Source organism: Grampus griseus, assembly GCF_964374135.1.
Source record: "Grampus griseus genome assembly, chromosome: 5".
NCBI classification, from domain to species: Eukaryota; Metazoa; Chordata; class Mammalia; order Artiodactyla; family Delphinidae; genus Grampus; species Grampus griseus.
In genome coordinates, this window is record NC_138998.1 from 95,633,142 (window position 1) to 95,646,950 (window position 13,809).

A 13,809-nucleotide genomic window follows, 5' to 3' on the forward strand; every position below is an offset into this window, starting at 1 on the left:
AGAAGAACTAAAGAACAAACAAACAATGATGAACACCACAATAAATGAAATTAAAAATCCTCTAGAAGGAATCAATAGCAGAATAACTGAGGCAGAAGAACGGATAAGTGACCTGGAAGATAAAATGGTAGAAAACACTGTCACAGAGAAGAATAAAGAAAAAAGAATGAAAACAATTGAAGACAGTCTCAGAGACCTCTGGGACAACATTAAATGCACCAACATTCGAATTGTAGGGGTCCCAGAAGAAGAAGAGAAAGAGAAAGGAACTAAGAAAATATTTGAAGAGATCATAGTTGAAAACTTCCCTAATATGGGAAAGGAAATAGTCAGGTCTAGGAAGTGCAGAGAGTCCCATACAGGATAAATCCAAGGAGAAACACGCCAAGACACATATTAATCACACTGTCAAAAATTAAATACAAAGAAAAAATATTGAAAGCAGCAAGGGAAAATCAACAATTAACATACAAGGGAATCCCCGTAAGGTTAACAGCTGATCTTTCAGCAGAAACTCTGCAAGGAGAAGAGTGTGGCAGGACATATTTAAAGTGATGAAAGGGAAAAACCTACAAGCAAGATTACTCTACCCAGCAAGGAACTCATTCAGATTTGATGGAGAAATTAAAACCTTTAGAGATAAGCAAAAGTTAAGAGAACTCAGCATCACCAAACCAGCTTTACAACAAACCCTAAAGGAACTTCTCTAGAGAGGAAACACAAGAGAAGGAAAAGACCCACAATAACAAACCCAAAACAATTAAGAAAATGGTAATAGGAACATACATATTGATAATTACCTTAAATGTAAATGGATTAAATGCTCCAACCAAATGACAGACTGGCTGAATGGATACAAAAACAAGACCTGTATATATGCTGTCTACAAGAGACCCACTTCAGACCTAGGGACACATAAGACTGAAAGTGAGGGGATGGAAAAAGATACTCCATGCAAATGGAAATCACAAGAAAGTGGGAGTAGCAATTCTCATATCACACAAAATGGACTAAAATAAAAACTATTACAAGAGAAAAAGAAGGGCACTACATAATGATCAAGGGATCACCAAAGAAGAAGATATAACAATTGTAAATATTTATGCACCCAGTGTAGGAGCACTTCAGTACACAAGGCACATGTTATCAGCCATAAAAGGGGAAATTGACAGTAACACAATAATAGTAGGGGACTTTAACACCCCACTTTCACTAATGGACAGATCATCCAAAATGAAAATAAGGAAACACAAGCTTTAAATGACACATTAAACAAGATGGACTTAATTGATATTTATAGGACATTCCATCCCAAAACAACAGAATACACTTTCTTCTCAAGTGCTCATGGAATCTTCTCCAGGATAGATCATATCTTGGGTAACAAATCAAGCCTTGGTAAATTTAAGAAAATTGAAATCGTATCGAGTGTCTTTTATGACCACAACTCTATAAGACTAGATATCAATTACAGGAAAACTAAAAAATACAAACACATGGAGGCTATACAATACACTACTTAATAAGCAAGAGATCACTGAAGAAATCAAAGAGGAAATCGAAAATATCTAGAAACAAATGACAATGAAAACACGATGACCCAAAACGTATGGGATGCAGCAAAAGCGGTTCTAAGAGGGAAGTTTATAGCAATGCAACCCTACCTCAAGAAACAAGAAACATCTCCAATAAACAACCTTACTTTACACCTAAAGCAACTAGAGAAAGAAGAACAAAAATACCCAAAGTTAGCAGAAGGAAAGAAATCATAAAGATCAGATCAGAAATAAATGAAAAAGAAATGAAGGAAACGATAGCAAAGATCAGTAAAACTAAAAGCTGGTTCTTTGAGAAGATAAACAAAATTGATAAACCATTAGCCAGATTCATCAAGAAAAAAGGGAGAAGACTCAACAGAATTAGAAATGAAAAAGGAGAATTAACAAGTGACACTGCAGAAATACAAAGGATCATGAGAGATTACTACAAGCAACTATATGCTAATAAAATGGACAACCTGGAAGAAATGGACAAATTCTTAAAAAGCACAACCTTCCAAGACTTAACCAGGAAGAAATAGAAAGTGTAAACAGACCAATCACAAGCCCTGAGATTGAAATTGTGATTTAAAATCTTCCAACAAACAAAAGCCCCAGACCAAATGGCTTCACAGGCAAATTCTATCAAACATTTAGAGAAGAGGTAACATCTATCTTTCTCAAATTCTCCCAAAATACAGCAGAGGGAGGAATATGTCCAAACTCATTTTACAAGACCACCATCAACCTGACACCGAAACCAGACAATGATTTCAGAAAGAAAGAAAACTACAGGCCAATATCACTGATGAACATGGATGCAAAAATCCTCAACAAAATACTAGCAAACAGAATTCAACGGCCATTAAAAAGATCATACACCATGATCAAGTGGAGTTTATCCCAGGAATGCAAGGATTCTTCAATATATGCAAATCAATCAATGTGATACACCATATTAACAAATTGAAGAATAAAAACCATATGATCATCTCAATAGATGCAGAAAAAGCTTTTGACAAAATTCAGCACCGATTGATGATAAAAACCCTTCAGAAAGTGGGCTTAGAGGGAACTCTCAACATAATAAAGGGCATATATGACAAACCCACAGCCAACATCATTCTCAGTGGTAAAAATCTGAAACCATTTCCACTCAGATCAGGAGCAAGACAAGGTTGCCTACTCTCACCACTATTATTCAACATAGTTTTGGAAGTTTTAGCCACAGCAATCAGAGAAGAAAAAGAAACAAAAGGAATCCAAATCAGAAAGAAGAGGTAAAACTGTCACTGTTTGCAGATGACATGATACTATACATAGAGAGTCTTAAAGATGCTACCAGAAAATGAATTTGGTAGAGTAGCAGGATACAAAATTAATGCACAGAAATCTCTTGCATTCCTATACAGTAATGATGAAAAATCTGGAAGAGAAATTAAGGAAACACTCCCATTTACCATTGCAACAAAAAGAATAAATTACTTAGGAATAAACCTACCAAGGAGACAAAAGACCTGTATGCAGGAAACTATAAAACACTGATGAAAGAAATTAAAAATGATACGAACAGATGGAGAGATATACCATGTTCTTGGATTGGAAGAATCAGCATTGTGCAAATGACTCTCCTACCCAAAGCAATCTACAGATTCAATGAAATCCCTATCAAACTACCAATGGCATTTTTCACAGAACTAGAACAAAAAATTGCACATTTCATATGGAAACACAAAAGACCCCAAATAGCCAAAGCAATCTCGAGAAAGAAAAACGGAGCTGGAGTAATCAGGCTCCCAGACTTCAGACGATACTACAAAGCTACAGTAATCAAGACAGGATGGAACTAGCACAAAAACAAATATAGATCAGTGGAACAGGATAGAAAGCTCAGAGATAAACCCACACACATACAGTCACCTTATCTTTTATAAAGGAGGCAAGAATATACAATGGAGAAAAGACAGCCTCTTCAGTAAGTGGTGTGGGAAAACTGGACAGCTACATGTAAAAGAATGAAGTTAGAACACTCCCTAACACCATACACAAAAATAAAATCAAAATGGATTGAAGACCTAAATGGAAGGCCAGACACTATAAAACTCTTAGAGGAAAACATAGGCAGAACACTCTATGACATAAATCACAGCAATATCCTTTTTGACCCACCTCCTAGAGATAGGGAAATAAAAACAAAAATAAACAACTGGGACCTAATGAAACTTAAAAGCTTTTGCACAGCAAAGGAAACCATAAACGAGACGAAAAGACAACCATCAAAATGGGAGAAAATATTTGCAAATGAAGGAACTGACAAAGGATTAACCTCCAAATTATACAAGCAGCTCATGCAACTCAATATCAAAAATAAAACCCCAATCAAAAAATGGGCAGAAGACCTATATAGACAGTCCTCCAAAGAAGATATACAGGCTGCCAACAACACATGAAAGAATGCTCAACATCACTAGTCGTTAGTGAAATGAAAATCAAAACTACAATGAGGTATCACCTCACAGCAGTCAGAATGGACATCATCAAAAAGTTTACAAACAATAAAAGCTGGAGAGGGTGTGGAGAAATGGGAACCCTCTTGCATTGTTGGTGGGGATGTAAATTGATACAGCCACCATGGAGAACAGTATGGAGGTTCCTTAAAAATCTAAAAATAGAGCTACCATACGACCCAGCAGTCCCACTCCTGAACACATACCCTGAGAAAACCGTAATTCAAAAAGAGTGATGTTAACCCTGAGAAAAGCATAATTCAAAAAGAGTCATGTACCACAATGTTCACTGCAGCTCTATTTACAATAGCCAGGACATGGAAGCAATCTAAGCATCCATCAGCAGATGAATGGATAAAGAAGATGTGGCACATATATACAATGGAATATTACTCAGCCATAAAAAGAAACGAAATTGAGTTATTTGTAGTGAGGTATATGGACCTAGAGACTGTCATACAGAGTGAAGTAAGTCAGAGAAAAACAAATACCGTATCCTAAACCATATATATGGAATCTAAAAAAAAAAAGTGGTTCTGAAGAACCTAGGGGCAGGACAGGAATAAAGATGCAGATGTAGCGAATGGATTTGAGGACACAGGGAGGGGGAAGGGTAAGCTGGGACGAAGTGAGAGAGTGGCATGGACATATATACACTACCAAATGTAAAATTGATAGCTAGTGGGAAGAAGCCGCATAGCACAGGGAGATCAGCTCGGTGCTTTGTGACCACGTAGAGGGGTGGGATAGGGAGGTTGGGAGGGAGATGCAAGCAGGAAGGGATATGGGGATATATGTATACGTATAGCTGATTTAATTTGTTATACAGCAGAAAGTAATGTGGTATTGTAAAGCAGTTATACTCCCATAAAGATGTTTAAAAGAAAAAAAAGAAATGATACTGAGTTTGCTGCTAGTCTTGTTAGTTTTGATACTAGTTATTTTATGTGATAATTGCCACTTCAGGCACGCTGTTCCATTTTAGATAGCGCTAAAATCACTAGAAACTTCTTTCTCTTGAGCTTAAACAGGCCAGCAGTGAGTGATTAAAAAGATTTTGGAAATGGTTTACCAGTTTGAAAATTATTCTAAGAGTCCAGAGATAGTAAGAACCCAAACTGGGCCTTTAAGTGTTACTTAGTAGTAGAGGCAAGACAAGTGCAAGAGGTATCACTCAGGGAAATATAACTGGACTTGAAAACTGATTGGACACAGGGAGAAGGAATGTGAAGACAACGGGAATAGGAACAGATTTGGAAAAGATGAGTAGATTTTAAAGTAGTTATGAAGTTTACAGATGATTAAATCATTGGATTTGACCATGATGTTTTACTGTGCTAACAGGTCAGACACCAGACTGCAAAGAGATTTAGGCATTATGAGTGGTAAGAAAACAGAAGAAAGTAGATTAATTTTGAGAAATCTTGTGTTAAAAGGTAATGGCAGGAATAAGAAGTATTAGTTTTAGTTTTGCTTTGATATAGTGGAAAATAGTTCAACAACTTTTTGACTCAGAGAAAGGTCCTTGAAGAATCAAGAGAAAGGATGCAGAGTAGGTGGAATAAGAAAATGGAATAAAATTACCAAGACACTTATTTTTTAGAAGAAGGGAGAACCCTGGAATTGGAGAGGGGCAAGGAGAGAGTGAAGGGGGAGAGAGAGACTTTGAGAGGAAGGGAGTGAGGGCAGATTTTGAGAGGAAGGGAGTGAGGGCAGATTTTATATCAGCAGTCACAGTCTCAGCAAGGCAAGAAGCAAGGATATTGACAACGGGGTGGGGCGTCAGGAAGTGTCCTTTGATGTGAAGAGAGCAAAAAAAATGTGTGATGTGTGGAATAGATGTTCTAGGAAATATAGTAATTAATCACATAGAAATAAAAGAATTGCTGAAAAAAGTATAGAAAGTCCCACAGCTGGCCAACCGTGTGCATCAGTCCAGGCTAGTTTGTGAAAGGACTAAATTTATTGACACTATTCAATTTCTCCACTTGGCAGAATTCAATGCCATTTACATCATAAATTTTATTTATGGGATTTCTGCCTCTAGGGTTTCTAGCCTGTGTTATGCCTCTGTATTTTATTAGAATAGAATGTCTAATTTGTAGCTAGAATAAAATTTTAGAAACAGAAAGGATTCAAAGATTGTCTAATCCAACCCCTCTTTTTCAAAGTAGAAATTTGATATATAAGTGGGCAAAGAGACCCTCCTGAGGGCATGCTACTAGTTTGCAGCTGGCAGATATCCACGCCAAGCCACTATCTGCCTTCTCCATTACATTTGGAGCAGCTATGGTATTTTTTAAGTTATAATAACGATTATTGTCAGTTTTGAGACCCTTGGGGAGACCCAAGCACAGAATATCACCAGTTGAACCAAACACTGCCCTCAACAGTTGCTTACCACTTAATTAGGATGTGAGATATCCTTGTTTCTAAAATCCAAATTGCTAGTCAGGCTTTGCAGAGGTCTGCTCTGATGACATTCACTGGCTGTTACCTCCGTCTTTAGTAGACTTGTTGCCTCTCTATGCATTTGTGTCCAAATTTAATTAACCACAGAAAAAAAGTGCAATCAACATTTGATCCTGGATGTCCTCAGACAATATTGGGGAGTCTGTGATTATGTGAAAGCCTTAAGTAATGCTAAAAGAACTTCTGATTCCTTTTACTTCTCTTCCATTCTGGGTCATTTTACCTTGTTTTTGCATCTCCTTTTGCTGAGCCCTGCAGTAGATAGTCCAATGCAACACAGAAGGTATTAGCTTATGAGTCAGAAAACAGCCATTTGCCTGGTTCTGTCACTGATTCTCAGGCTTTAGGCACTTCTTGGCCTCTCTCTTCTATAATAATTCTTGCTGTGCTCATTTCAGAATTTATTGTGTGGATACATGGAAATACATTTAAAAATCCTAAGCCCTCTGCAAATGTACCATGTAGACATTTATTGAACTCTCCTTCCATTTGCATTGATTCTATAAGAATGCTGAGGTTTGGTAAATGAACTCTTATGCAACAACATATTGCAAAATATAATTGTAGACCTAATGGCTTAAATCAGAATATTTTGGTGATCGAGTCATTGGCCATTTAGAGCAACTATAATTTTAGAATGACCCTATGAGCACCTAAGTATCCATTCTATTTGTTCCACAACATATATGGAGTACATACTCTGTGCTAGGTTGTACAGTATTATCATCATAAGGCCTATATTTTGCTTTAAAATCAAGAAAATAGACTTCACCACTTTATAGCTAAGTAGCCTTGTTTACTGTCTCTTTTAAAAATTTAGAACTTGCCTATATTATACAAGTATCAATTAAGCCAATGTTGGTGAGGGTAACCTAACTGAAGCCGAGGAGAAGGCCTAGCTGCCTGTACTTTTATTTTTCCTGACCAAGTTGGTACAAGAGAGGTTAGTTAGAAAGCTTTGTGATCAAAATAGAAAAAAATTTACAGGCTAGATTTTTTTCAACAAAGTCTTAGAACATGTCTGTCTCATTCCTAGGAAGAGGATATAAAATCAAACTTCCTGGGAATCCTGGAATCTGGCCTCTGGTAGTTCTGTTAGCATTGCCCCACACCCCTACCAGATCATGCAAGCAGTTCAGGACTTCAGAAATGTATCCAAACTAGAGACACATAACTCTGGAGGCCCATCTGGTCTGATTTTAGTTTCTCTGCACTTCCCTGAAGTCCTGTAATAGCCAGGGCACGGGAAAAACGACAGAAATTCTGTTCGACGTACTTGTCAACAAATGTGTTTCATAAACTACTGTTGATGGTTCAACTCACGGGACACAGAGCATTCGTATTCTGTAACATTTGTTCCCAGTAGCAGTTAGTGTTCTGGCTGGAACAGCCTCCTTCACTCGTTCTGTTTTTCGTGACTTTGGAATGGAGTATGGAGCCCAGAGAGCTGCTTTTACGAGGAAGACGCAAGCTAATGAATGATTTCGAACATTTCAGTAATTTGTGACTAGTAAGAAAGTAGGCTGAATGTACGAATACATCCCTTTTCTGTACTTAAGAAACTATAACCCCCTTGCTGACTTCATGGGCGTGCAACCAGTACGGTCACACAGGTTCCCCACTTAGAAGGGCCCATGCTTGGTTTAATGCTCTGTTGTCACCGTCTTAAAAGTCTTAATCATTTTTGAATAAGGGGCTCCATGTTTTCATTTTGCTGTGAACTCCACAAATTGTGTAGCCAGTCCTGGCCCTTGTTTCCAAAGATTCTGGGTGGTTTTTTTTTGTATCAAGAGCTTGTGCCTGGCACTTAAAGAGGACACGATAAACATTTTTAGCATGAGTAAATGAGGGATTTTAGGGCTCTAAATAAAAGCAATTGACCTGAATCTTAGGGTGAGGAGTGGGGGAGAGGTACTAAATGTTTGAGAGAAAATTTAGAATGTAAAAAAAAGAGTCTAAAATAGTATAACAAGCATGTATGTTTCCATTGTTAGTACATGACAATTATTATTTTATTTTATTCTATTTACTTAAAATGTTTATTTAAGAATAAAAAGTAAATAAAGTTTATCAGTTGGCCCCATCTCTAGTCTCATGTATTTCCCTACTTGCTCACTGGGAGCCAAAGCACTACCATAAATGTTGTATCCTTCCAGTATTTCTTGTCCCTTTACACTGCCAGGAATGATATACGGTAACATATTTTGTGTGAGTGTTTTAATCTTTGTGCAAATGGTGTGAAACTACATGCATCATTTTGCTATTTTCATTCAATATTTTGTTTGTAAAATTTAGCCGTATTGATACACGTAGCCCTAGTTCATTCATTCTCATTGCTGTATCCAGTAGCAATGCAATTTCCTTTCCTGACCTGCTTCCCCACTTTGTGAGACTGTTTAGAGCAGAGCCAGAGGAGTTTTTCCTGCTTTTCTGGTTCTGCCACTAGTAAAAATCACTAGCTGGATGACATTGGGCGAGTTAAGAGATCTTTCTGAAACATGGTTTTCACATTTGTAAAGTAGGATTAATGATTTCTACCACTTAAGATGTTTTTGTGACAATTAAATGAGATAATATATATAAAACCTACCATGTGTTAAAGATAATATATATAAACCTACCATGAGATAATATATATAAAACCTACCATGTGCAAAAAAAATAGTGAGGATTATTAGTACCTTGTTATATATATGTCTGAATATTATGAAGCCCTAAGCAAATATGTAACAGTGATCTTGAATTTGCATTGTTCTATTTTTCTCATTGTACTCTCAGCCTGACTATTGGTGTTGATGCCTTTTTTAATAGTAAGAAAATTTCACCCTTGAAATAAAGTCCTGGATGCATTAGAGTGCATCAGGTTCCTCTCTTACAAAATTGAACGGTATTACCTCTAATGTGCCTTCTATGGTGTTAAACGATATTACCTCTAATGTACCTTCCATGGGCTTAAACCCATACAGTTATGAAATTATAATATTAAATATTTATAAAAATATGCCTATGTTCTTCTCTATGCATAATTAGAAAAAAAATGAATGTCTAGTGTTTTCCAACTTTCAATTTGGAAAGTATCAGATAATAGAATTGAGAGATCTGGAATTCTGTTAGACCATGACTGTGCTGTTACCTAGTCCCCTAACTTGCAATTAGAAATTAAAAACTTAAGCACGCACGGAGAAACTGTTTTTATGTTCTCTGAAAATTAAAAAAAATCTAAACAGAAGCCAATGTGAAATCTTGAGAGTAGGTGGGAGTCTATGGTGTATTAAGAAACTGGAAGTACATTCTGAATCTCCCTGTGGTTTTATAGCATATTTTGGTTATTCAACAGATTTTATACAATTCGCTATAGAGAAAAGGATAAGGAAAAGAAATGGATTTTTCAACTCTGTCCGGCCACTGAAACAATTGTGGAAAATCTAAAGCCTGACACAGTTTATGAATTCGGAGTGAAAGACAATGTAGAAGGTGGAATTTGGAGTAAGATTTTTAATCACAAGACTATTGTTGGAAGTAAGTACCTAGAACTATTTAAGTGAGCTTTCTGTAATATTTTTTCCTAATTATCAAATTTTAAATTATTTTATTAGTTGTATAATAGGAAATGAGTTAATTCTCATTATCCATATTTATGAAAATACAAAAGTAAACAGAATTTCAGCATTGATATTTCAGAATCTTTTTTATAGTGAGTGTTTTTTTAAAAAAATGGTAAACTAATATTTGACAGTAGCAATCGTTGATAACAATTTATTTGGCCATTGTCATATTTTAAATCAATCTCTGACCTATGAACACTAACTGAGCCAAAAATCGATAACATGTACAAATGCTAAGTTAAAAAGCTGGGTCAGTGGAATTGAACGTGCAAAGACTTTATGGGGCTGGGCTTGCTTCCTATCATCCCTTGTTTCGAACATCATTGGAATCAGTGTTTGAAATGAGAGCAAATAAAATAATATGCCCAAGTTAGAGCAGAACTTGTAGTTGTCTTCATAATGACTAGTAAGAATTGATTTAGGGAAAAGAAGAATGAAAAGAATGTCATTTTCCTCTTGTTTTTGTCAGGTAAAAACAAAGTAAATGGGAAAATCCAAAGTACCTATGACCAAGTCCACACAGTGGTATGTACCAGCTTATTTTCAAGAATGTTCTTTTAAAAATGTGTCTGCATTATACTTTCATTTAAATAAGGGAGTAGTCCTATTATGAGGTACTGAAGCTGGATTAACTGCCTAGCTATAGGGTTTTGGGTCAAGTACATAATGTTTTAGGAATTAGTTTCTTTCTCAGAAAATGGAGGTGGAAGCATGAAACCAGATTATCTCTAATTTGTTTAAAGCTCTAAAATTCTGATATTCTGTATAGTTATCTAGTATTTCAGTATTCCAGGTATTTTGAGATTATTCTTATTATCTTCTGTCCTGTGGGTTGTTTTTTACTATAACATGTTTCAAGAGTGAATAAGTACATGCACTACTTAACCCTGCGATTGTTCAAATCTTTCCTCTATTTTCTATCATTTCCTACTTAAAAGAGCCAACCCTTTTCAAAATGATGAAGCAACTGGTTTGGTTTTGTAACATGCCCAGCTTCTATTCAGTGCAGTAAATGTTTGTATATTTTATGGGCCCAGCATTTTCCCCGTCTAGAACTCTTTTCTCTCTCACCTTAGGAGCTCAGTCCCTTGTTCTCCTCTTTCCCTCCACTTTTCAAAATCTGTTCTCAGGAAGCATTATATCAGGTCCATACTACCTGTTATAAATGTAAGCCATTGTTAGAACCATCACAAAGACACTTGCCATTGAAATCACATGCCTAATTATAAAGTAAAGAACATTACATCATAGAGCAGGTAGAGAAGGCACTTTGGTGAGAAGAGGGGAATTTGATGCTGGCTTTGGTCTATGTATTGGGAGTATCCAGCCAGGGAAATATTCTACAGTCAAGTGAACATGCAAAGACTCTATTCAGGGTTGCAAATTTGTTCTTTTCAATGTGTGCATGATGTATGTGGATAGATGGTTTTTTATGTCTATTGAATAGTCCACAGAATAACCCACTGTTCATGTAGCCCAGTGGGGGGAAAATGGTAGTACATACCTCAGTGAATAAAAATATGCAAGATTCTTTTCATTGACAGAAAATGCGTTTGGATAAAATAGAACTGAGAATTACTGCTGATAAAGGAAATGTTTCTTTGGTTTGAACTGGCAGAAAAGTGTGTATATTGGAAAATTATTGTCATGATTATTAAATTATTGTGACTGCCCAGGAAAGTATTTTGGTATATTTAAAATCAAAATATAAGAAAGGAGATTGTAGGTAAATTCTGAGGCCTGGATTGATTGATTCATTTATTTTCTTTCTCTCTTGCCTCCATCTCTTCTCTCTCTCTCTCTTTCTCTGTTTGGTTTTGACTATTTTTCTAATTATCTGATATTTAAAGATTTATAATGTATAAAAATGAGAAAAGAAAAATTAACAAAATTACCTATAACACTGCCAAATAAAGACCAGTAGAAAACCATTTATGGTCTACTGTTAAAACTTTAGAACATTGTATTTTTTTTCAAGCATGTTTTCATTATAAAATTAAAATCATGCTATATGTGCAATTTTATATCTCATTCTTTTCACTTAGCCAAAATATGACCTAGCATACTTCATGTCATTAAGTACTTTTCATATACATAGTTTCAATTGCTGCATATTACATAATCTAAGTACACTATCAGCTACTCAATCTGTTTCCAATTTGTAGGCATTTAAGTTATTTCTAACAGTTTAATTATAAGTCATATTATGGTGAACATTTATGATCATAAATCTTTGTTCACATTTCTGATTGTTTCCTTAAAGTAGATGCTTAGAAGAGGAATTAACAGTTTAGAGTTTTAACATTTTTTCAAACTTTCTAATATGTTTGGTCAACTTTCTTTCCAGAAAGGTTTTACCAATTTACAATCTTATTGGCAATGGATCAGAGTTATCTTTCTGTAGTACCCTGATTTGCAACATTATGTATTTCCATCCCTAAAATTTTGGCTAGTGTAATAGTATAAAATGGTTTTTAAATTTCTATTTCTGATTGCTGATAAAGCAGCACTTTCTTCACTTATTTATTAGCCACTTGTATTTTCCATTTAATGACCTTTAGTTTCAGTTCTTTGTTTATTGGGCATCTCATGGTTTTTTTTATTGAATAGTTTAAAGACTTTAAAGAGCAAAGACTCTTTGAGATATCATCTAGAAACATTATTTGCACATTCGTTATCAATTTTCTTTATGGGAATTTGTGAAATAGGCAAGTCTTAATTTGCTTAATCAACTTATTTGTCTTTTCCATTGTCATATCTCCAATTGCCTTATATTTTAGAAAGCCCTTCCCTATCCAGAGATCAGATAAATATTTCTCTCTTTTTCTTGTCTTATAAGTGGTTTGATTTTGTAGTAATTAAACTCTAACCTATGTGGATTTTATTTTGCTATATTATATGTAGTAAGTTCCTATATTGATGAGGTTATATATTTTCCCAAATAATTAACCAATTGGCTTAGCACCAAGTATTGAATTCTGCCGTTCCCTAAGGTCCCTTTGTCTTTGTCTCTCTTAAATCCAATCACAGGGAATAGAGTTGCTCTTCCATGCTCTTCTAGAACAATCCTCGCTGTTGTTGTGAGTGGTTTCCTAGGAAGCACATCTTATCTCCATCCTCTTGGCTGTCCTGCTTTATCTTACATGTGACTCGATGTCGTTTCTTTCATTCCTTCTTCTCAGCAATCACATCTCAATAATTTGTATTTCTTTTGGCAGAATATTTCATTTAGGGTGAGTTACTCAGCAAGATTGGGAAAGATGATTGACAGTTTATTTCCAAAAAATTTAATTTATTTTCCACATCATAAATAGCCATGGCAAGAAGGGCCAGTTAGAAACTTCCTGCACCTATGACACAGAGCCAGATATTTTATCACTTCAAGCTGTGAGGCAGATTACCCCAAACTCCAGCCAGCTCTAACGAGCTGTGCTCTGAAACTCTTGGGTATTTCCAAAGGAAAAGTCGAATTAACTGAAAAGATATTTTAAGGCTTCTCTGTGAGCCTTTCTTCATTGTTACCTTCTAGATAGCAGAAAAAATGTTTCCCAAACTGCCTTCTGTGCATTTGGGTAGCTCTGGAACATGGGAAAGTTGAAAAGGAACCAGCTGGGATAGACTTTGACCATCTTGTATAATCATTTAGAATTGATTCTGAAAGTTGATTTGATACTTCAGAGGTATATT

At 35.6% G+C, this 13,809-nt stretch overlaps 1 protein-coding gene across 31 annotated transcripts in view; it reads left to right on the forward strand.

The window, feature by feature from the left end:
* ABI3BP (ABI family member 3 binding protein) overlaps nt 1–13,809 on the forward strand; it is a 262,429-nt gene that overhangs the window by 104,524 nt on the left and 144,096 nt on the right. For all 31 annotated transcript variants that reach the window (XM_082654463.1, XM_082654466.1, XM_082654485.1 and 28 more), the window contains exons 5-6: nt 9,855–10,036; nt 10,592–10,647. In XM_082654463.1, coding sequence (XP_082510589.1) covers nt 9,855–10,036; nt 10,592–10,647 — 238 coding nt within the window. The remainder of the gene's footprint in view (nt 1–9,854; nt 10,037–10,591; nt 10,648–13,809) is intronic.